Source organism: Corylus avellana, chromosome ca4 (genome assembly GCF_901000735.1).
Source record: "Corylus avellana chromosome ca4, CavTom2PMs-1.0".
Classification (NCBI taxonomy): domain Eukaryota; kingdom Viridiplantae; phylum Streptophyta; class Magnoliopsida; order Fagales; family Betulaceae; genus Corylus; species Corylus avellana.
Genome location: NC_081544.1, coordinates 8,890,082 through 8,914,017, shown reverse-complemented (window position 1 = coordinate 8,914,017; position 23,936 = coordinate 8,890,082). Strand labels below are relative to the sequence as shown.

The 23,936-nt window shown below is 39.6% G+C and overlaps 2 protein-coding genes across 3 annotated transcripts in view; both read right to left on the bottom strand.

Annotated features, from left to right (window-relative positions):
• LOC132177140 (transcription initiation factor TFIID subunit 1) overlaps window positions 1-18,851 on the bottom strand; it is a 58,217-nt gene extending 39,366 nt beyond the window's left edge. For both annotated transcript variants that reach the window (XM_059589369.1, XM_059589370.1), the window contains exons 1-6: window positions 18,559-18,851; window positions 17,931-17,992; window positions 14,800-14,906; window positions 7,314-7,376; window positions 7,090-7,135; window positions 3,736-3,984 (exon numbers count right to left, since the gene is read on the bottom strand). In XM_059589369.1, the coding sequence (XP_059445352.1) occupies window positions 3,736-3,984; window positions 7,090-7,135; window positions 7,314-7,376; window positions 14,800-14,906; window positions 17,931-17,976 (511 nt within the window). In that variant the 5' untranslated portion in view covers window positions 17,977-17,992; window positions 18,559-18,851. The remainder of the gene's footprint in view (window positions 1-3,735; window positions 3,985-7,089; window positions 7,136-7,313; window positions 7,377-14,799; window positions 14,907-17,930; window positions 17,993-18,558) is intronic.
• A 4,257-nt stretch (window positions 18,852-23,108) lies between these two features.
• On the bottom strand, window positions 23,109-23,888 carry LOC132178000 (uncharacterized). The gene has a single exon (XM_059590471.1). It carries the CDS (start codon window positions 23,886-23,888, stop codon window positions 23,109-23,111), a length of 780 nt encoding a protein of 259 aa, XP_059446454.1.
• Between the last annotated feature and the right edge of the window lie 48 nt (window positions 23,889-23,936).

Here is a 23,936-nt window from a genome sequence, read left to right as displayed (position 1 = left end):
GATGGAAGAATTTCGTACACTTATCCCCCTCTTTCAACCAACGGATCCTAGATTTTTTGCCTCCAGCTGATTTCTTCTTGAAGGAAGGAGGATTCTAACTCCCTAGCAAGCACCCTTTTCCTCTCAATCTCCTCAGAAGATAAACCCCTCCCTTCATCCGCCCTCTCAAGGGCTTTAAGATCATCCATGCTAGCCTTAATACAAGCCCCCACATTGCCAAAATCTTGAGCATTCCATCTTTTAATGTCCCATTTTAGAGCTTGTAGCTTCTTAGAAAGGATGAAACTCGGGGTACCATGAAAATGATACGAGACCCACCAGCTGCGAACTTTATCCACAAAGCCCTCCACTTTTAGCCACATATTCTCAAATTTGAAGGGTCTTTTGCCTCCCGAAGAGGATTGCAATCCAGAATAATAGGGGCATGGTCGGAGCAAACCCGGAGCATCCTCTTTTGCCACATATCCGGATGACGAACCTCCCAATCCGTAGAGACTAAAAACCGGTCAAGCCTAGACCAAGAGCAATTATTGGACCAGGTGGAGATCCCCCCAACTAAGGGAAGGTCCATGAGACCCTGCTCCGAAATGAACTCACCAAAATCCCTCATTGCAGCCCGAGAAAAAGCTCCCCTCGACCTTTCACTTGGATAAAGAGTAACATTGAAGTCCTCACCAATGCACTACGGCATATCCCAGCAGCTCATAACCCTTGCCAGATCCTCCCAAAGAAGACGTCTAGGGTTGACTCTATTAGGTCCATACACCCCCGCAAACGCCCAAACAAGACCATCCGCAACATTTTTGAAGGAGCGTGCCGCCACATAACTACCCAAAACAGCATCAATCTTCTCAACAACCCTCTTGTCCCACATGAGCAAAATGCCCCCCGAAGCCCCGATATAGGGAACATAGCACCACTCCACATATGGGTAGCCCCATAAACTCCTCACTAAACTGAAAGATATAAACTCCAACTTAGTCTCTTGAAAACAAATCAAATCTGCCTTCCAACTTCTGAGAAGATTTCTAACCCTCAACCTCTTAGCCCTCTCATTCAAACCTCTCACATTCCAAGAAAGAATCTTGAGCTTCATGATTTAACTCTGCTGACCCTCCCCTTACTCCTTTCCTTCCCAGCAAACTCCACAAAATTAACAGAGGTCTGCAAATTAATAAGCTCTCTCTTACCTTTTTTGACTGCAGGCGTGACCTCTTCCCTATCCAGATCATTACCCTTGTTGTCAGCGATAAGTATCCCTATGGTCCCCTTGAGCTTCCTTTCGTCTCCATCACAAGAGATGCCAATTTCTTTACAAACCTGGGTGATGAAAACCCTCTCCTGACCCGCCAACGGTTCCTCATCCAGAGAATTTGGGACGAAAGACTCCTGAGACAACGAACCCTCTACTGCAGGGGAATCTCTGCCCACATTATCAACCGGCATCGCACACGTGCCCGACTCCCTGTCCAGATTACCCAGCTCATGACCACCCAGAGGCTTACCCCCAAAACCATCCCCCTTTCGTTCTTCCTTCCCAGCCTCCTCACAAGCACCGGCAACAACCCCATAGTGATCCGATGATGCCCAATTAGCAGGCTTCTCCCCCAGGATCCCCAAAACAAAAACTCTCGAGCCACTCTTTGGAGAGCTCTGATCAACCAGACCGATAACCGGAGAAGGAGAATCTTCATATTCGAGAGGGACAACCTACGACTTACCCAGAAGATCCGAGCCAATACCCATTGTCGAATTTGCCTGGACAGTGTCAGAACCGAGGCAAAACCCACCGAGAGTAGCAACCTACAACCTACCCAGAATTCCCGAGACAGTACCCACAGTGGCAGCAGTGCCAGAGCCGAGGCAGAACCCACCGAGGGGGACAATCTGCGACTTACCCAAAAGTCCCGAGGCAGTACCCACCGAGGCAATATCGCCCAAACCTCCAACCCTCACCAGTAGCTTCCTCACCGGCCCCTTACCAGGCAAAACTAACTTCATCGGCTTCTCTGCCGTAGCGTCGGGATCACTCGTCGTACAGGAGTCAGCGTGAATATCCCTGGCAGAGTGTAACGGCCTGGAATCGAAACACCCAGAAGCACCGTCGACGCCCACCGGAGCTATGGGACCTCCAGCCGAAGTCTTCACAATACTCTCCCGTTCCCAAAAGACCTCAACCTTATTTTATAGTTCAGGGGGGTCAGAATTATATATAATTTTCAATGCTTTGAGTCTTCATATTTCAAAATATGAAGACTTGTCAAGGACAGCTGAGTAAATTAACGCTAGGGGTGGTGAAAAAAATTGTAAGTTACATTTATATGTTTTAAACAATAATTAAATTTTGTTGAATTATTTTTTTATTCGATTCCTTATTTTTTTAAATTTTTTTAATCAATTTTTGTTCAACTTTATTTTTTAATCTTGACCCCCCTGAACTAAAATCCTAGCTCTGCCACTGTGAATAAGAGCAATAAAAGAGGCATTCAAAGTCTTGAGACTCCTTCAAACTTACCCCAAGCGTGGAACACATGAAAATATTAATTACATCTTCCTTTAAGACTTCCCACTAAAGGAAAAAAAAAAAAAAAAAAAAAAAAAAAATCCAACTAAAAACCATCAGGACTTGGCCTTATGCCATTCAGCGCTTTCACCACCTCCAGGACCTCATTCTCCTCGAAAGCTCTTTCCAACCACAAAGCCTCGTCATCATCATCATCATCAACAAAGTTAAAGGAAAGACCATCCAGGTTCGACCTCCAGCTGAATTGTTCTACATAAAGACTAGTGTAAAACTGTAATATATGCTCACTTATCTCTATAACATTTGAAGAAACGGAGTCTTTGATCACTAAGGATTCCACAATGGTGTTCCTTCTATAGGAATTAGCCACACGGCGGAAAAACTTGGTATTTCTATCTCCCTCTCTCAGCCAAAGAGCCCTCGATTTCTGTCTCCAACTTAATTCCTCCAAAAGAGGAGTTCCTTCCAATAGAAATAATTTCATAGAAAATAGAAAAGCAGGAGAGGGTGGGGGGTGGGGGTGGGATCCAAAGCAACCACAATTTTGAAGAACTAAGCAACCTTCACACCCTCACGGTTAACAGCACAACTACCTTCTTAAGAACTCAAAGACCTCTCGTTACAAAGATACTTTCGAGAACAAAAGATGAGACCAAATATGGTCACTCCCTTTACACAGTGGCATGTATGTGTGTGAATACATATAGGTGTCAAGTTGACCGGAAAATATATATATATATATATATATATATATATATATATAAGTCAAGTTTAAGTTACACCTGATATACATTTTTGTTAATGTTCCACCACCCAATAACTTCTAACAGAACATTTAACAATCTCACCATTAAATTACATTTTGTGTCTATATACGCATGCCAAATTTCATGACAATCAGATATGATGACTATCAAATCCATAAAGTCAAATATTTTCTTTATTTTTAAGATGTATAAAAAAACTAATGTTTTGCAAATGAAATAATTCTTAATGCCTCATCGTGATATTTAGGAAGAATAAACTTAATGGGAGGGTATATAATAATGGTAGATTTGTCAAAATACTCTACCTAATCAAAAATTATATATATATATATTTGTTCGTACACATATATACGTCTAAATGTGAATGTGAATGTACCTATAATGAAAAAAGTAACTAGTAAATGATGCAAAAATTGGAAACTAACAGATGACCAGATACTAAACCTGTTAAAGATATTGTTTGAACTTGAAGATTATTATCCACCCTCTCATCTTCTTGTTCAAGTTCCTCATCATAATTTTCATCATCAAACACAGACATGGGCTTCAAAGTGCCAAAAGAAACTTCAGCGGAAAAGTACTCCTTTTTGGACAACAAATGGTCCTCCTCAGTAGCAGCTTGAATCTCTGGACCCTCATATTGCTCATCAATATCTTCATAATCAACTGCATCTTCAGCCTTCTCATCATAATCTAACATCAGAGAAACCCAAACATAAAAACATAAAATATCAGATGTCATAGACGCTGGAATGTAGGTACACACATACTGATAACTTGCAAACCTTATTGGTGACCACGATTAAGAGAAATAATTCAATGTTAATGATCTAATCTCAAGCTCAAAAACATATTCTCATGCACAGGATGAAGAGCCATTGTCCGCGCTAAGTGCATATAAAACAAATGGTACTTCAAATAAACGCCTATGTAAGTCCAACCATATACATTTTCAAGGGCACCAAGCTTTTAGACAAGTTCAAAACTGTACTGCTCTGAGTTTTTGATAGGTAACAAATTTATCAAAAAACTATGCTGCTCTTGCTCTTGCCTTTTTTTTTTTTTAATAAGTAAAAATTTTATATATCAAAAGCGCAGAGAGGCGCAACCCATATACACGGGAAATATAAATAGAGAGTGCCTAAAAGAGAGAGAAATGAAAGAGGAAGTCAGAAAAACTAATTACTAAAGGAGCTAGCCAAGCGACCGTCCAAGAGTAAAGAGTAAAGAAGAAAAGATGAGTCAGTTCCTCTATAGTCCTAGTAGAGTTCTCAAAACATCTTGCCTTTGCTCAATCATAATGACTTATTGTGCATGGACCTCAACATTTGTTTGTGTACATACGTTCTACACCATAAAGTTCTATCTATTCAAGAGACAATTTACAAAGCTATACATATTGATGTACAGTACTGACCACGTTAATGAGGCACACAAGGTTAAAAAGTTATTTGATAGAGAATGTTCATACCAAATCTTTAGAACCAAAATCTACTTGACGTGTTAGAAAATAACAAATAAAACATACAGAACTCAGTAGATCATTACAACCACACTTCAATTATGTAGTAAGTCCAGACTATTACAATAATCTATCAAGTAAATGCCAACCTTTTTTTTATCTCAAGTACACAGGAAGTATACAAAATGAAATACCTAACTAGAAGTAGGAAATAGAACAAGTATATCACTGTAAATAATAGTTAGAGGAGACACATAAGTAGTTGTCCACATATACAAAGTTTTGAAGAATAAAGATTTAATCCCTCCAAATTCCTCCCCCAGTCCTCAAAACTTTTGTCATTCATTTCCCTCCATAAACACCATAAAAGGCACATATGCACCATATTCCATGCAACAACACTCTGCAGACTGCCAGAGGTCCACCAACAAGCATACAAATCAACTACACGTCTAGGCATAACCGAAGACAATCCACAACAACTAAAAAATGCAATCCAAATGGCAAAAGCCATGTCGCAATAAAGAAGAAGATGGTCCACGGACTCCCCATACCTTTTACACATACAACATCTGTCCACCACAACGACATGCCGCTTCCTAAGGTTTCCATGGTAAGGATCTTACTTAGAGCCGCTGGCCACACGAAAAAGGCTGCCCTCAAAGAAGCCTTAATCCACCACACACTCTTCCAAGGGAAACAACAACCTTTGCTACAACCCAGGGTGCAATAGAAGGATTTAACCTTAACAACCATCTTTTGGAGGGGATCCACCATAACTTATCTTCACTTCCTCGTCTCACTCTAGCAAAGTACAACACCTGAAAAAAAAAATAAGGCAAAGGCATCCACCTTCCAATCATGAGCCACTCTAGCAAAGCTCACATTCCATTGGTTGGAGCCACCATAAAACTCCAAGTGAAAAACTCCAAGTGAGCCGCAACAGAAGCATCCTTTGCACAAGCAATACCAAATAAATAGGGGAAATGCTCCTTTAGAGTCACATACCCACACCTTTGATCATGCCAAAATCTAATATTGGAGCCATCCCCCACCTCAAATCTGATATGACACGAAACTTTCTCCCATCCTTTCCTACTATTCTTCCATAAACCCACACCAAAAGCTCCATAAGGCTTAAGAGAACACCACCCGCCCCATGAACTGCCAAATTTAGAGTCCACCGCTACTCTCCATCAAGCCTCTCTCTCAATCCCATAGTGCCACAACCATTTACCTAAGAGATCACAATTGAACACCAGAAAGTTCTAAATTCCGAACCCTCCCTCAGAGAGCAGCGATCACACCTTGAACCAGCTAACCAAATGATATTTGAACTATTCACCTAGCCCACCCTAGAAAAAATCACATTGGAGCTTCTCAGTACAATTAGCAACACTTGCGGGGGAGGAAAGAGGGATATGAAATATGTAGACAAATTGGCAAGGGTGCTCTTAATAAGGGTAATCCTACCACCCTTGGACAAATACATCATTTTCCAACTATCCAACTGACACTCTATCTTCTCAATAACACCGTCCCAAATATGCTTGGCCTCGTAGGAAGGCCCCAAAGGTAGGCCGAGATACTTTACCAACAAAGAGGAAATCCCACAACTTAGAACTCCAACCAACCTACCCACATGTGCAACATGAACCGATTCTAACTTAGCCAAGTTAATGTTTAAGCCCAAGGCAGCTTCAAAACAACGGAATAAGCATCACAAATGACAAAGATGAGTTGGATAAGCACCACAACAAATCAAGGTATCATCAACAAATAGAAAGTGAGAGAAAACAAACCCACCAACATTACCCACAGAGAAACCAACCAACAGCCCCCCACTAACAACAACATAAATAATTCTACCCAAAGCCTCCATCACAAGGACAAACTACAAGGGGAACAAGGGATCCCCTTGTCTCAAATCATGAGAGCTACTGAAAAAGCATGTTGGAGTGCCATTCACCAAAACCGAGAAACGCATCGAAATAATGCAATGAGATATCCAAGAGCACCATTTCTCCCCAAAACCACACCTCCTCAGCATATACAACAAAAAGTCCCAATTGACTTGATCATAAGCTTTTTCAAGATCCATTTTGCAAATAACATTCAACTCACCAGATCTTAATCTACTACCAAGGCATTCATTGGCTATAAGAATAGGATCTAGAATTTCACCAAATCTCGTGTGCCTCAACATGCTAATACTTGACCACAACAGACTAGTCATAAAGTCACTCAAAATAAATTTTACTCAGTTGAAGAAAAATAAATACTAACAGAACATCAAAAATTTCATGAGAAAGTTTTGCTAGGCATAGAAACATCACCTTCTTCAGCAGCATCAGCTGGTGTTCGTGGTGATTTTACTGACAACTGGAAATTGGATAACATTATTAGCGTCATAAATAATGAAGAGATGAAACTACAAATATATTCCCCTCAAAAAACAAAGATACAAAATGTGATAACCATAGGTCACAAATAACCAAAATAAAGATCCTATATTGCCATTTTGGCCTACATCCAAAAATCAGGAATGAGATTTACATACATCAATATCAGTCAGGGAGGGACCAAGCTTGTCAGCTAGTGCAGCAAGATGCTCCTTCGCATCCTGAAAAGCATAATTGTTTAATTAGCATCAATGTTACAATAGAAAGATAACTAATAAAACCAATCTGCAAAGCATGATAGATGAAAAAAAATATATCACACACAAGTAAAGATTTTCGAGAAAGTGAATAAATGGACAAGTGAGGTGTATACTTTAGGAATTGTAGAATACTCATGGTTTGATATCGTTGGTTTAATTTACAAAGAAAGCTTCAAAATATGGACAAACAGTAGCTACTAGGTTTATTGCCTATAGGTGTCCCTATTCTAGTAGTGGTTTCATGCTTAGACATGAAATATAATCCTAATCATCTTCACACAAAGCAAGAAACATTTCAGCACAAAGAATACGTGTTTGCCGTAGCTAATAGGTTCTTAGTATTTTATTTTATTTTATTTGATATTTGGACTTTATGGAGTCAAAGGTATTCTCATAATTTCTTGATTGTGGGCCATAATTGTGAATGCAAGGCTTATTCTACTAGCATATGGATCTTACTTAAATTTACTGATAAGTAAAGTATATGGATCTACTTAAATAACAGGCATGTATATGTGGATTATAGCTAGTTAGGTTTTTTGAAGTTTGTTGCTTCCTAATTGGAGTCCTAGTCCTTTAGGGACAAGGTAGGCTAAAGAATCTCAACGTAGATAATGTCACAGTCCAACTAGGACAAGGAAGGTTAAGGGATTCTATGAATATGACATTGTAAGCCAAGGAAATAACTATAAGAGAACATTAATAACAACTGAAAGTGTTAGATTACAAAAGGCTTGAGTGCATATCATGCGTGTTTTCTCTTCCTGTTCATGTCCATCCACAGCCCCTGGACAACATCAATTTTAGCGCTCTTCTCAACTCTTCTGCAACCTAATTTAAATCTTTTCATTACCGTATCAAAACCCTAAAATAAGACTCTTTAACCTAGCCATTAGCCACCAAGCAATCAGTCAAATCCTACCCTATATAGCTGCTCCCACCAAATTCTTGCAACCTGTGTCCTCTACTTGGGCACATCTTCACCCTTTAAATCCTATCTTTTCCAAACTATAAGCAATCTACAAATGATAAATACATTCTTCTACAATCCTAAGCCCTGAAACCCCAATTTCCAAACCTTAACCCACTACCTAAGCACATGTAAACGGGTTTCCTAATCTGTCCTATGTCAGTCCAGTATAAGAGCAAAGATCCCAAGAGAAGATTCTTGAAAAATAACTCCTTTTCCTAGTCCAAGATGGTGACTAACATTGATTTGGGTTCCAAGTTAAAAGCTTTTTTGCGAGACTATGGTAGAGGAGATATTGGATAGCCTCAACATGAGATACGGTCTATTGGCATTGGTATGGGAGAGATGAAACAAAGATAGGATCAATCTATCTTCGTAAAGGATTTTGAGGGGCCTGCAGGCCTGCCTTCTTTCTAGTTCGTGATCTCCACTTTAGAAGAGAAATTGTCCAATTAAGAAGAGACAAAAAAGAGGGTGAAGGTCTTCTTTGGTGGGGCTTTGGGTTTGTTTTGTGGGTTCTTGGAGAGTTCTTTGGGTTTTTGGGTTGTTGGGTTTTGAGTTCCGTGTCAGTTTGGGGTTGCTTTGTGGGTTTTGGGTCTTCTTTTGTCTTTCTTGCTTTTGATCTTTTGCTTACTCGGTCAGAATGTCTCTCTCTCTCTCTCTCTCTAGACTCGGATGATTTTCAAAATTTGAATTTTTGAAAGTTGAATTTCTGCGAACGGTGGCGCGGCTGGTGCTGCGCGTTAGGGTTCGTCGCACTAGTTATGGAACGCAGCTTCTCTTTTGAAGCTAAGACCTTCTGCCTCTCGGCAAAGGTTGGGTGTCCTAACCTTCGTCTGGAGGAAAGGAGAAAAGGATTCGTGGGGTATATTTTTGCAAGCATTCGGTGTTCGTCGTGGTTGGTGGAAACGGTGGAAGCGGCGATTCAGGTTCAGGTGAAGGAAGAAATTGCCAAATCTTACCGTGAGGGTGATAAGGCCACGATGGTCCACGGGGGAGGTAATAAGGCCGGTAGGTTCTTGGAGGTATCGGTGTTGGCTGAGGGTGGTCGTAAGGGAGTCATCTGGCTTCCGGAGGGACGCTTTGGGAGGGGCTGGCGGCGTTTTGCGGGAGAGCTTCGGCAACTGTTGGCGGCCCAGATCAAGTTGGATGGTACGGCGGAGTTTGGGGTTCCATCTTCGGCGGGGTTTCTCATGGATGTTCCTTCTTTGGGGGTCGACTCCGGGAGGTCTTTCGTGGATGTTCTTCGATCTTCTCCGAGCGTCGAGGCGAGAGCAGTTGAGTACCCGAGGTCTCTCGATTTGCTTCCGGGGTCGTTTTGTTGGGATTCGGAGTATGACGGTATGGGGTTGCGTTCTGCCGTGGATTGCTCTGCGTTGGAGAGCTTGCCTTCTCCTCTGGCGGAGGCGGCTGGGTCAGTGAGTTTGAGGAAGAAGAAGAAGGGCAAGATCGGCATTAGTGGGTTGTTGAGGCTTCTAGGGCAAATCCAACGTAAGTTGGACCGGGTCCGTGCTGGGGTTGTCTCAAAGCCCATTCGCAGGAGTAAACGGGCTTGTTTTTTGGGCCTATCAAACTCTGCTTTGGGTTGTGTTTCCGGGTCGGTCTCTGAAGTGGGATTGGGTCAAAATTTGGATACGGTTCAATATTTGGATCCGGATTACTCGGATCCAAACCAAAACTCGGATCCGGGTTCGGAGCTGGGCTTAGTCTCGTTTTCTTTACCTCGGGAGTCTGTTTCTGCGTGTGCGTCGCTCTTGGTGCCTTCTCCGGGGATTCCTCTGGTCTCTGACGAGTTGTTGGAGCCGTTGGCTAGGTCTTCTTTGAGTTTGCAGGTTACCGGTTTGGATTCCGGCGATGGGTCTTCCCCGGCCGAGGTCTCTCTCTCTCCGGTGCGAGTTTTTTGCGAGATTGATGGGTCTGCCGATAACGGGTCCTCTCAGGGGGCTGTTTCTTTCCTTTCTGCGGAGGATTTACCAGCGAGCACGGTGCGCAGGGACTGGGAGGGTTCTCTTTCTGATTCGGCTCGTCTTTCTATTCTCAAGGAGGCCTTCTCTGTTCCTTGGGAGGTGGACTCTCCGGCGAGCCCTCTTTGCAAGGATAGGGAGGTTCCTTTTTCGGGGGGGGAGGTTCTGGTTGTTCGTCCTTCTTCTCCGGCGAAAGGTTTGTTTCGTCGTGGGTTTTTTGGTCCGAGAGCTGTCTCTCCCTCTCCGGTGGTGTTGAAGGACTCTTCTCTGTCCTCTAAGGGAAAGGACCCTGTTCCGGTTCCCTCTGTGCCGGTGGAGGTCCAAGTAGGTTCTACTGTCTCGCCTTCCTTTGGGGTGGCTGAGCTGGGTCTTCATTCCCCTGCTGCTACCTCCTTGCTCTCGTCACAGTGCTGCACTTCTCTCTCGACTACTTCCGTTCTCGATGGGGCGGCGGAGATGGGGAGGAGTCTTAGCCGTCCGTTTCCTCGCATGACAGAGAGTGGTACTCCCATTTACTCCTCTATATCCACGTCCCAACTGTTTTATACTCGGAGGGTGAAGGAAAAGGTCGCAAAACAGCTGCATAAGAACAAGGCCCTGCTTGCTGAGGTTGAAGTTTCTGCTCCTAAGGCTGAAGCTTCTGATTCTAAGGTTAAAGGGTTGAGGGAGCTCAATAATCTGGATTGCTCCATCTCTCCGGTGAAGGGCCGGCGTCGGCGGGGATTCTTGGGGTCGAAAAATGCTTTTTCATTTCCCCCTGAGGTGCACTAGGGTTCCACCTGAGATGCACTAGGGCTTTTATTGGGTTTTGGTTGGGTCTCTTGTATACCTTGTTGGTGGGGTGTTTGGTTTGATGGGGTTTTTCTGGGTTTTTGGTTTGTTAGGGTGTTTGGTTGGGTTCCTTTGTACATTTATTGTGTACTTAGAGGCGCTTTGCGCTTTTTTTTGATTTATAATACATTACTTATCAAAAAAAAAAAAAATCTTTTGCTTAGTGTCCTTGTATATACTTCCGGTGTACTTATGGGTGCCTTACACTTTTTTATAAAATGTGCATGATTACCTATCAAAAAAAGAGAAGAGATAAAAGATGGACAAGTTAGTTGCTCGTTTCAGGCAAAAAGCCAGCTGGAACAAAAGTTAATCTATAGTAAGAGTCCTCTGAATCAGGTCCACCTTCAACCCCCGTGTTTCAATCAAGTGCAGCAAAAGGTTTTTTTCTCTTCTAGAGTGCAAGATAGTGTTACAATGTGCCATCACAATCTGCTTCTTGCTTTCTCATGTGACTAATTACCCCCTAATAATATACAAAAGCATGTGGTAGATCTTCTATATGAGGGAAAACTTACCCAATTTGCATCAGTGAAAACTTCTACTCTAAGATGTCCATTTCGCTTACGTAGTATACCTAGTCCAAGAGCTCGCTTAAAATAACGAACAATATGGGTAACATCTCAAAGTGGGACTCTAGGAGTCTTCAAGAATTGAGTCACTACACTCGCTACATAAGAAATATTTGATCAGATAATTCACTACAAGTGTACTGTGGACTGCATCATTTGATAGCAGAGCTAGTGGGATTGATAATGGTGTGTTTTCTAAGGTTAGGGCTGGTTGAGGACATGGTAGACAGCCTGTAGGACAGCCGGATGATCCCAATTCCGATACCTCTGATGTTGAGCAATGGAAGAGACAGATTGAGTTTCTTACTCAGCAGGCAGCAAAACTAGAAGCTTACAGATCCATGGAAGAAGATGAAGGGTTACATAATGACAGTGAGAACCCATTCTATGGTCACGCTCCGCATAGGCAGCCACCAGTTTGGGATGACAGAAGATGGGAGATGAATATAAAACTTGAAATACCAGAACTCAACGGCAGTTTACAGGCTGAGGAATTCATTGATTAGTTGAATATCGTTGAAAAAACTTCAAGAATATTCCAAATGAGAAAAAGGTCAAATTGGTTGCTATTAGATTAACTGGAAGAGTTTCTGCATGGTGGAGAAAGATTAGAAAAGGGAAAAATTACAAGTTGGGCGAAAATGAAGAAGAAACTGAGGAAGAAATTTCTACCATTTAATTATGTCTGCACACTTTATTACCATTTTCATAATTTACAACAAGGTAACAGATCTGTTGATGAATATATCAAATAATTCTATCAACTCATGGCTAGAAATGAATTATCGAAGCATGAAGAACAAGTTGCAAGGTTTGTTGGGGGCATAAGGGAAAGCCTACAAGATGCTCTCAATCTACATGCTTTTTTGGTATGTATCAGAAGCCTATCAGGCGTGCTTTGATCATAGAAAAACAACAAAACAGAACCAGCTAGGGGGCTGGAAATTTCTTTTAACAGCAGATGAGGAATTGGTCCTATGACCCACAAGGCAGCACAGGGTGTTCAAATGCATGGGAAAGTTATTGACCAACATAATTCAGGATGTGGGGGCGCCTGTGGTTCAACTACAACATCAGGTAGAGTGTCAATGCTTCAGGTTCAGTCAAACAAAACCAGAGCAATCGTTCTAGATTTCGTTGCTTCAAGTGTGGAGATCCAAATCATAAATCTTCAGACTGTAACCGAGCCTCTAGTAGCCATTTGGACAGTGGAAAACAACTTATGACTGAAGGAGAGCTTCTTAAAGATATTGGAGAACCTGTTTTTGATGAAGAAGTCAATATGATGGAATTGATGAGGATCTTGTTTTTGGAGATACAGGAGAAGCATTGGTTATTCATAAGAGCCTACTAACGCGGAAGCAAGAAGTTGAGGAGGATTAGCTACAAAGAAACATTTTCCATACCACATGCACCATTGGTGGGGAAATGTGCAAATTAATTATAGATGGTGATAGCTGTGAGAATATTCTTTGTACTAAAGCTGTTCAGAAACTGCAGCTGAAACAAGAGAAGCACCCAAAGCCTTATAAGCTTTCTTGGTTCAAGAAAGGAAATGAGGTAACTGTTGATACTCGCTGTCTGGTTTCATTTTCAATTGGAAAATATATTTTGATGAGGTCTGGTGTGATATATTTGGAATGGATGCTTGTCACATCCTCTTAGGAAACCAAGGCAGTATGATTGTGGTGCAATTCCTGACAGTAGAAAGAGTACTTATACTTTATGGAAGGATAATATGAAGATAAAGCTAGCACCAATGAAGGAAAACGGTTTCCCTAAGCTGAAAGGGAAAAGGAAGCAATTTTGTCTCAGTTACTTGTTTCTTGAAGGAAGCTGAAAAAACTGAAGTTAATAACTGCAGTTTGAGAAATGTGTTACGCTGTCTTGTTGGGGACAAGCCTAAAGAATGTGTATAAATTACAGAGACATTATCAAATCTTATATTTCTCATTGAAAAGAGCCCTGATTAACTATTATCATCGCAAGTAACTATGCAGCCTCAGACACTAAACAGGTTGTGTTACACCATAAGCATCCTCAACACTTTAACTAAGAGAACTAGTTGCCCCTCAACATACCCCTCTTGGCCATTACAACATCAGACACCCTTTTAGTGTTCTCAAGAACTTCTTCAATCAGAAGGGAAGAGGTGTTCTTTTCAGGGAACTGTAACTTTTAAGCCAAATAAACCATACCACCATGCAGTACCTCATACATCCATGCACCATGCTGGTAAATCCAAAGACAACTATCATATCAGAGATCCCAAGCCAGCAGAAAATGCAATAGGAGGTACGTCACACCCTCCTCCCAAACACATAATGCTAGGTTATTCAAAAGGTCCATATGATAGGACAAAACAGACCATAGAACTGATATGTACAGGTAACACAAATGCATGAATATGTGGTAACAAATTTTACATGTACTACATAATGTATAGCACATGTATATTACATTTTTTGATAAGTAGCACATGTATACTACATAAGTTGCTGGAGAGATGAAGCATGGGGTTTATTGCTGCGACGCATGCTACTTTCCAATTTTAAGAACTTCATGGTTTATTTTTTGAGACCCAATGAGACATTAAATTGAGCGGAGTCTTATATGGTTTTAAAGATCTAGTCAAAAGGTGAGAAAAGTAAAGATTCTATATAAATTTACTTCACTGTACTTAAAAGAGATCACACATTGACAATGGACTATTGAGTGCTTAAGTTACAGAAGATATGAGTGCTTCTTCTTCCTATATTTTCTAAGATGTAACCAACCTAGAAACCCTAACCCCTAACATTTAACCAACCTACAAATCCTAGCCCCTTGGTCCACAATCCTAAGCCCCAAAACCAAAAGTGTCAAACCCTAAAGCTCATAACATAACTGATTATAGATAGGTTCCAAAATCTGTTCTACATCATATGTATATACGAATGGTTTCGTGCATTTGCAAAAGTACATCTATATGGGCGTACACATGTTGTTTGTTTGTTTGTTTGTATTACTACAAATGATAGATTACGTCCTGGGAAGAAAAAGGTTACCTCATCAAGGTAATCAACATCAAGATCACCGGAGTTATCAACGTTTCCAAACATAAATCCCAAAAATCGATTACCTCCGCCACCCTCCTCGTATTCTTCTTCATCATCTGGCAAATCAAACATTCAAAACATTTATTAACAAAAGTAGACCAATTTTTTTTTTTATATAAGTAGAAGTAGACTTTAAAAACCACCAATGGGTGTGAGGAAATAAGAGTGTGTGTATAGCATTACTCAATTACAAATTGTATATTACATGACAAGTGAACACAAAACAAAACTAATAAAAATTACAAGTGCATGAATATCTATAAATATTGTATACGCTAGGCAGATTCTAAATGCCAAGACAAAAATTCCTGCACCTCTTGACAACAAGAAGGAACATAATGAAACTTATGCAAAAGGGAAAAGTAAGGAAGAATAACTAGTGTAGAAATTAGATGTTTAGTGCTTAAAAAAGGAGATATAGTTAGCATTGCACTAATGCACATATGCATGCTTCTTCCTAGACACTTTTTTTGGTGCATTAAGTGAATTATGATATTAAGGGAGGTCACTCAAATAGAGTGAAAGGGAAGAGAAGAGGTGTCAATTGTTCTTTACGATACCTAAGATAGTATCATGGAATGTGAAAGGCCGGAATGGAAATGAGAAAAGATTGAGGATTAGAGGCCTTCTCAAAGATTGGAAGGCAAATATGGTTTGTTTACAAGAGACACAAATGGAGTATATTTCTAAAGAGGTGATACGCGGTTTATGGCAATAACAACATGCAGATTAGTCATATTTGGGTTCAAGACGGGCACCAGGATGTATTTTGTTAATGTGGGATAGGCATGAGGTGGAGAAGGTTGAGGAGCGTGTGGGAAGCTTTATGGTAGTGTTTTCTTTTAGAAGTTTTTTAGAGAATTTTGAATGGGTGTTGCAAGTGTGTATGGCCCTAATGATGATGTGGAAAGAAAATATCTTTGGGATGAGTTGGTGGGAGGTATCGTGGTCTATTGAGGGTGATTTTAATGTAGTCTAGTACCCTTGTGAAAGATCAGGGGATCCCTGACACTCACAAGCGATGTTGCATTTTCTGGGATGCATTTTTGTTCAGGTCCTCTGGGACATTCCGCTGGTAGGGTGAATTTTACTTGGTCTAATAATCATGATTCTCAAGATGGTCTAGAATTGATAGGATCCTTCTATCTCTGAATTCGGAAGAACATTTTTCAGATGTATCTCAGCGACGTCTTCCTAGAATTATGTTGGATCACTTTCCTTTGATGTTGGAATGTGATGTGGTGAGCAGGGATAGTGGGTATTTTAAGTTAGAGAATATGTGGTTGAAGTCATAAGGTTTTGTGGAGCAGGTCAAATTATGGTGGGTGTTCCTATATTTTTCAGAATTCTCCTAGTTATGTGTTGGCATATAAATTGAAATCATTGAAATCGGATTTGAAAAAATGGAAAGAGGAGATTTTTGGTAATGTAGGGCAGCGAAAGGAGATGATGGATGGCATTCATGAGCTTGGATATAATTGCATAAGGAAGATCTTTAACTGAAAAATGAAAGGTTGAGGAAAGAAGATATTTCTAAAGATATTTCTGATTCTACGACGCTTCTCCCCATCATTCAAGCCACTTACATTCCATGATAAAATTTCAGGCTTCATAAATGAACTGCGGAGCCCTTCCCCTTAACTCTGCTATGGGTGGTTGTTCCATCCACCCCTAGTCATAATTGATAAAGCAAGATAATCTTTTCAACTCTCTAAGACTTCTTACGACTAATTTGGAATTGGAATTCCATTCCTCCTGGTTATGACTCTCTTCAATCGCTGTGAGCAACGCCATAAATTGTCCTTCAAACCCATCACATGAAGGCTCAACTAAATGTCGAATGTTTACCTTCTGCAAAACTCAAATAGAAGAGAAAGGAGAACAGCAGCTGAGAGGTTCACACACAAGAGGCTCATCCCTGGTAAAAAGAGCCAAATCCAAAACTGCCACACCAATATTATTTGTACCACACACAAAAGGCACATCCAGTAGAGAAGAATCTACATCACTCAAGCAGGTAGCTTCACCCACCATGGACTGTGACTTAAATGATTGCCTCATCTCATTGCCAAGGTGAGGTGGATCCTTGTCAAAAACACAACCACCCAAATCCAAAAAACTACCATTGACGGGAGTCTCAACTCTAGCAATGACAGAGGATTCAATAGGATCCCTCGATGACCGGGACATGAAAAGAATCCCCAGTACCTAACCACCAATGGTTTCACCGATTCATTTTTTATTTCTTTCATTTGGGTTGATGTTGCAGCTGAGTATCCTCCGGCGAGGTTGACAGAGCACCACCATTGGCCATGCCATCATTGATGATCTCCATGATCCCTTTCCCCTTATTGCAAGGCTCTACGGCCATATCTCCAAAAACCACCAGCAAGCCGTTGTGAAGTCTTTATCATATGTTATCTATACATGTAAGTTCCCCTTTTTCCTTCGAAGAGTATTTGTAAAGTTAAGGATCATTCAAGAGTGGCGTTCTTTAGGTGGACAACGACTTCAGGAAAAATATTAACTTTGGATAATTTGAAGAAGAGGCGTCATTGTGGTGGATTGGTATTTTATGTGCAAGAACAGTGGGGAATCTATTGATCGTCTCTTTCATTGTGCAATTTCAAGAGAATTATGGAGTTTGCTTTTCCATTTGTTTGGTGTTGTTGGGGTTATGCCTAGAAACGTGAGAGAGATGTTGGAGAGAACAAATGGGAAATCGATATGCTCTGAAAGTTTGGAGGTTGGCTCCTTTGTGTGTAATGTGGTGTATTTGGAGAGAGCAAAATGTACAATAGTTTGCCCATTTCTGGCTTTTCTGAGTTCTTGGACTTTTGTTCTACTTTCCTCTATGGTAGGGGATTTCTCTTAAATACTTCTTCAGTACTAGGGCTTTTAATGAAATTGAATTACTTATAAAAATAAAAATAAAAATAAAAAGATATTTAGCCTTATAATTCACACAAATTATAGTATCGTATGGCTTTTTGTCATCATATAAAGAAGTAACAACAAACAAACCAATTTATCTGCATAATAAAACTATACTGTATCGGTGACTTAAGCAAACAACTAACCTTCATCCCTTCCATCTTGGGAAGGGCTACCTGACTCATAGCCCATCTTGTATTAAGAGCCCCTGCAATTACAACCATAATGTGAAGTTGGATACATAAGTATCACTTAGGGGTTTGTTGGTGGTGGTGGGGTGGAATCAACCAACAAAACAACGAAAAGTAACCATTGGTCACTGAGAAAATCGGGGAAGGGATAGAGTAAAAACAACAGAGAACAGAAAATATTAAATTTCCAGCTTCGTTGTTCTTAAGAATTAAATGAAGTGATTTAAATTAACCAAGCCAACCAACTGGACAAGATTTACTTGAGTTTATCTTTCCATTTTCTAAAGAAAAAAAACATAAGCTCTCACATTTCTTTTCTATTGCCCTTTTTCCAGCCAACCAAACATGGAGAAAGTAAAATCACAATTTTTTAAAAAAAGAAGAAAAGGTTGAATTCTAAATATTTCTTTTTCTTTTTGTTTGAGAAAACAAAATTAAGCCATACGCTTTGAAGGATTCACTTCCTCAGTCCCAATCAAAACGGGAACAAAGTGCAATGAGAATGAATTAAGTAATAATCAAAGAACGAAAAATCTTTAGGTGTTTTCTATTCGGGCGGTGAGCCGTCGTGCGAGTGGGTTACCTGTGCTAAATGGTGATCGAAAACGAAGTGGGCGCTCGTGGTAACGCTGTGAGGAGGTGCTGTACGATCCTCCGTGGGCTGGCGCGGTGGCTGACGGAGGACCCGAGCTGCTTTGAGTGCTGAGCGGTGGGTTGAGCGGTGCAGCAACGTCGGAGAAGTGTGGCTGGGCTGAGTGCCGGAACGGAATTCGGTGGCTGACGTTCTCTCCGGTAATGGCGAAGGCTTGAGGCGGCGTTGTGCAGCCGTGCGAAGCAGCCTTTGGCGCTGCAATTCTGTTTTGCGATTTGAGAATCCTGCGTTGGGTTATTATAATTATTTGGTGGAAGAACAAGGCTGTTTGGTTGCAGCGTTTGGTGGGAGTTCTTTATTCCAGTGTTTGGTGCGATTTGTGAATCCTGCGTTGAGTTCTTATCCCAGCTCGGGTACTCTCTTATTCCCTTTGGTTTTAAAATCTACAAAGTTTGGTTACAAGGTTATTGTCACCCTTATTCCAGTTTTAGTGTAGCTCTGGTATAGCTTACTCTGTGTAAGGGCAAAAAAAAATTAAAATTAAAAATTATGAGTAAAGTCCACATACCCCCCTCAAACTACTACTCAATTGATAATGTTCCTCCCAAACTTTCAATTGTGACAATGTCCCTCTCAAACTACCAAAATATTGTCAATATTCCTCTCAAGACTAGCAATAAGACAAAAATGTCCATATAGATTTCTCAATACGACAAAAATACCCTTATAAATTTAAAAAAAAAAAAAAATTGATTTTTTAAAAAAATGAAAAATTTTAATTTAAAGATAATATTTAAAAAAAACACAATTTTTTTTTAAACAAAATTTTTTAATTTTTTTTTAAAACGGAAATTTTTATTTAAAAAAAAAAACTATTTTTTTTATTTAGTTTTTAAAAAACAAAAAATTTCATTTTATTAAACGAAAATTTTTATTTAAATTAAAAAAAAAATCGAAAATTTTAAATTTTAAATTTTTTTCTTATAAAATTGATTTTTTAAAAAAAATGGCCATCGTTTGGTTTTTTTTTCTCTTTCTTTTTTGTTAGTTTTAGGTTTTTTCTGTAAGTTTTAGTTTTTTTTTTTAAAGGGTAATTTCGTCATTGGGAGAAATATTGACAATTTTTTGTAGTTTAGGAGGACATTGTCACAATTGAAAGTTTAGGAGGATATTGTCAATTGAGTTGTAGTTTGAGGGGGTTATGTGGACTTTCCCCTAAAATTATTATTCATTTCACATGTGTTCAGGTGGGCGGTTAAAAACTGATCCGCAATTGCTATATGTCCATCCACTTAGGTTACAAACAGATTTTCAATTTCTAATATCAGACAGGAAAACCATATTAATTTTTCGCACATACGTGATACGTGGGCGGATAGCAGAATAGGGGTAGGCAGAACAATATCCGCTATTTGCACATAGAATAGTTGATAGCAAAGTATGGGTAGGCGGAACGCCACCTACCTATATATATAATTTTGTATTGTAAAGTGTTGTTTCGAGATTAAAATTCAGTTTATAAATATTTTGTATTGCCCAGTATCTACAATTCAATTTGTATTTTCATATTACAATGTACAAGTTTATTTAGTTTAAAATTTGGATTACACCCATTTAAAAAATACTTATAAAAAGCTTTAAAAAAAAAAACAACATGCCCATGTAAATTAAGTTTATAGTTAAAAAAATAAATAAATAATAAATAATAATAAAAAAATGCATACAAACAAAAAAGCTCAAAATGCAAAGCAGATATGGCAACTAGTACATAAAAAACTATATGCTTGTGTGCAGTTATGGGTAGATTCCGTAAACCCTTTACAGGTGGGCAGTTACTAAAATTCAACATCTGCAGAATACGGATGCAGATGCGAATGCAGAAAATTGGTATTATCCAGTATCCACCCATATAGTGTGGTTTATATACGTCATGGCATCTAGTAGCAATGTACCACTAAACATGGCGTGTTGAAATCAAGAATTGATTCGAAATTCACTGAACAATTAGGGGAAATAATAGAAGATGGGCAATACGTTAGATCAAACAAAAATCGAGAGTCACCGAAAATTCAATTTCAAATGGAACAATAATATGAAGCTCCACATATGAAATTGGAGTTCCCACTCTAGGATGATGGAGATCCCTCAAGATGGGTATTCAGAGCGGAGCAATTCTTCAAATATTACTATAGGCTTAATAATCAAAAGTGGAGATAGCATCAATTAGTCTAAAAGGATATGCTATACGTTGGTTTAATTGGTTGGTAGCTTGCTGTTGAAAGCCAACATGGGATGAATTTGTGGAATAACTCATCCAATTTGGTCGCGCCTCTACAACCAAACTTAAGGGTGGTTCGAAAATTAGTTTGTGAAAACTTTCATTGAAGGACTTTGGTCAGAAATCTGACGAGAAGTCAAGGACCTACACTCGAAAACAGTCACAGCTGCTTTTTCAATTGTAGGGGTTTAGGAAGAAAGCCTTGGTGAGGAAAACCGCATAACAACTAAATTGGTAAACAAGGTGGCTGAAGCAAGTACCAATGCTCCAAATCGAACTCATAAACCCTCATCTTACCCAATTGATACAAGAAGAGCCCAAGCAACAGTCGATTAAGGAACTTTGTTGGTGTAACGTTCCAAAAATTGAACCAATTAATTCGATCCATCTTAAAAGGGTTATTGGGAATACCTTCAGACCAATTAACTAGTAATTGACTATTGGTATCACCCATTAACCAAAACAGAGTGAAAATATGTGGAAATGAAAACACATTGTCTGAGATTACTACAATCATAACTAACCATAATTATTATCAATTAGAGACCCTGAAGCCCAAATTGAAAAAAGGGAGTGGTTTAGAAAAACTAAATTTACCTCAATTATTGCAACTAGAAAATGACACCAACAAAAAAAGAAGGCATCTACTATCACACAAAACAATAGGGTGAGTAATGCAATTTAGTGCACTGCAATACAATTGTTATATAATTAAATTAATGTGACAGTAAAAATCAATTTTTTTTTTCTTTTTTTTAACAAGTGCCGAAAATCTATCTAGTATGATTTATTTGAGTAAAATCATCAAACATAAAAATAGGTTCCAAAACATTGGAGCAAATGAAAAGAAATCTAAAGCATAAAAGAGTAGCAAAAACTGTACATCTAAGTAGGGGAAAAAAAAAAATGATAAACTAACTAGGGAAAATGGAGAAAAGTGTTCAATCTACAAGAGAAAGAAAACTCCTTAATTAGATTTCGATAAAACTCGTAAGTGGTATTACAAAAAGGAATTTACTATTAGAGGAAACTTTGACAACGAATGGATTTCCATCACCATCAATGAAAAAAAAAAAAAAAATTATAATTATCATTCTAATAATTTCCAAATTGCTAGTGGGACATAAATCTTGATTATAACATGGTCAGACCAAGAAATCCAAAAATAAAAATAAAAATAAGAAACAAAAAGGAAAAAAGAGGCAGCATTTAACTACTCATAATTGGTCCTCAAGAGGTAGCTCAATCAGCAGGGACCACGCTTAATGAAGTGAAGGTCACTAGTTCGAATCTCCCTCTCCCCTCTTATGTGGACATGTCAAAAAAAAAAATACTCATAAGTGGTATTAACTAAGGATATATAAATTCAACCATATATAATATAGTATACAGATTTATTTTTGGTTTATTGTTGGGGAGCCCACTCTTTTTTCGTTTTCAGGATCTCTCACTTCTTCTTCCGTTTGGATCAAAAGTGAAAAAAAATTTCCCTGTAGCCCTTTCCTTATTCAATTAGAAAAAAAAAAAAAAAAAAAAAAAGGAAACGTATTACTGTCTTTTTTTTTTTTTTGAGTTATTTATAAACTCATAGTTTATAATTGGTAAAATAATTAAACAAAAAATTTGGTTGATCATTTTCTATTAATTTTGTTTTTATAAGTATAAGTACATTTTGCTAATTATGAGGTTCGTAAATAATTTTACCGTAAAAATTATAGTACTCTAAACATTTTTCAATTAGACCCGGTCATAGGCCTTACTCATATCGAGTTTTAAGGCCATAAACCCCTCTCGTCCTCCCATCCGTGTGTCCATGGTGTGTAGGGCCTCAAAAGCAATAAGGACATTATCCGTAATAAGCCGCCCAAGGAGAATGCACTTTGATTTGGGGATATAATATCCCCCAGCACCCTCTTCAATCTATTGGCCAAAACCTTTTAGATTAATTTGTAAATGACATTATAAAGATTGATGAGTCGAAAATCCGTAATTCGGGTAGGGTGTTTAACCATTGGAATGAGAGCTATGTGAGTGACATTTATAGCTGCATCAAATAAGCCATTATTTAAAAAATGAAGGACAGCTTAACATACATCATTGCATACCGTACTCCATGAGTACTGATAAAAACAAGCAGAGAAACCGTCCGGGCCTGGCGATTTAAGTGGGTGCATTTGTGCCAATGCTTGATCCACCTCGACCGCCTCAAAATTGCTCAACAACCGCCGATTCATGCTATTTGTGACCGAGGCTTGAAAACCTGCTAGAAACGCCTCTTTTCCGTCTGTCCCTTCAGAGGTGAATAATTTCTCATAGTAGGCCACAAAAGCATTGCTAATCTCCTCCACCTTAACCATTCACGCCCCTTGACATCCACAACTTTCTTGATAGTATTAATCCTACGCCTGTGACTTCCCCAAGCATGAAAGAATGGTGTGTTTCTATCCCCCTCCCGATACCAATTTTGCTTTGCGCGTTGTTTCCATCTCATGTCTTCAAATTCCAGCAAGGTTTCTATTTCCGCTGGCAGCCTTTTAATGGCCTCATGGTGTTCGGGACCTTCCAAGGTTTGTAGATTGGCTAGCACTTCGGTCTTTTCTTTAATCAAATTTTCGTTCTTCCCAAATTTTTTCCGGCTCCACCATTTTAATCGGGACTTACATCGTTCCAATCCTCTTCGGACTTTCTTCATTGCCTCCCCATCCGTTTCGCCCCCCTCCCAAGATTCATTGATGATAGCCCCACATTCCTCGTCAGGGATCCAACTTGCCTCAAATTTGAAGCCTCTTCTACCCTTTGTACACCATGGTTGTTTGTTAGAAAAAGAAACAAAAATTGGATTGTGGTCTGACGCTCTTGCTGCCATGACAAGAACCCTAGCCGATTTGTACATATCACACCACCCCCTATTCCCAACAGCCCGATCGAGCCGTTCTTGGGAATAGGTGTCATCTTGGCGTTTATTAGACCACGTGAATTTGGGACCCGAGTACCCCAAGTCCCCCAAATTACACTCCTCAAGAGCTGTCCAGAATGCCTCCATCTTCGCTTCTTGTCGTCGACTTGCACCCACTTTCTCGGATTGGTGAAG

Excerpts from the sequence above, each read along its gene's own strand:
- LOC132178000 (XM_059590471.1), bottom strand. The coding sequence starts at position 23,888 with ATGGAGGCATTCTGGACAGCTCTTGAGGAGTGTAATTTGGGGGACTTG.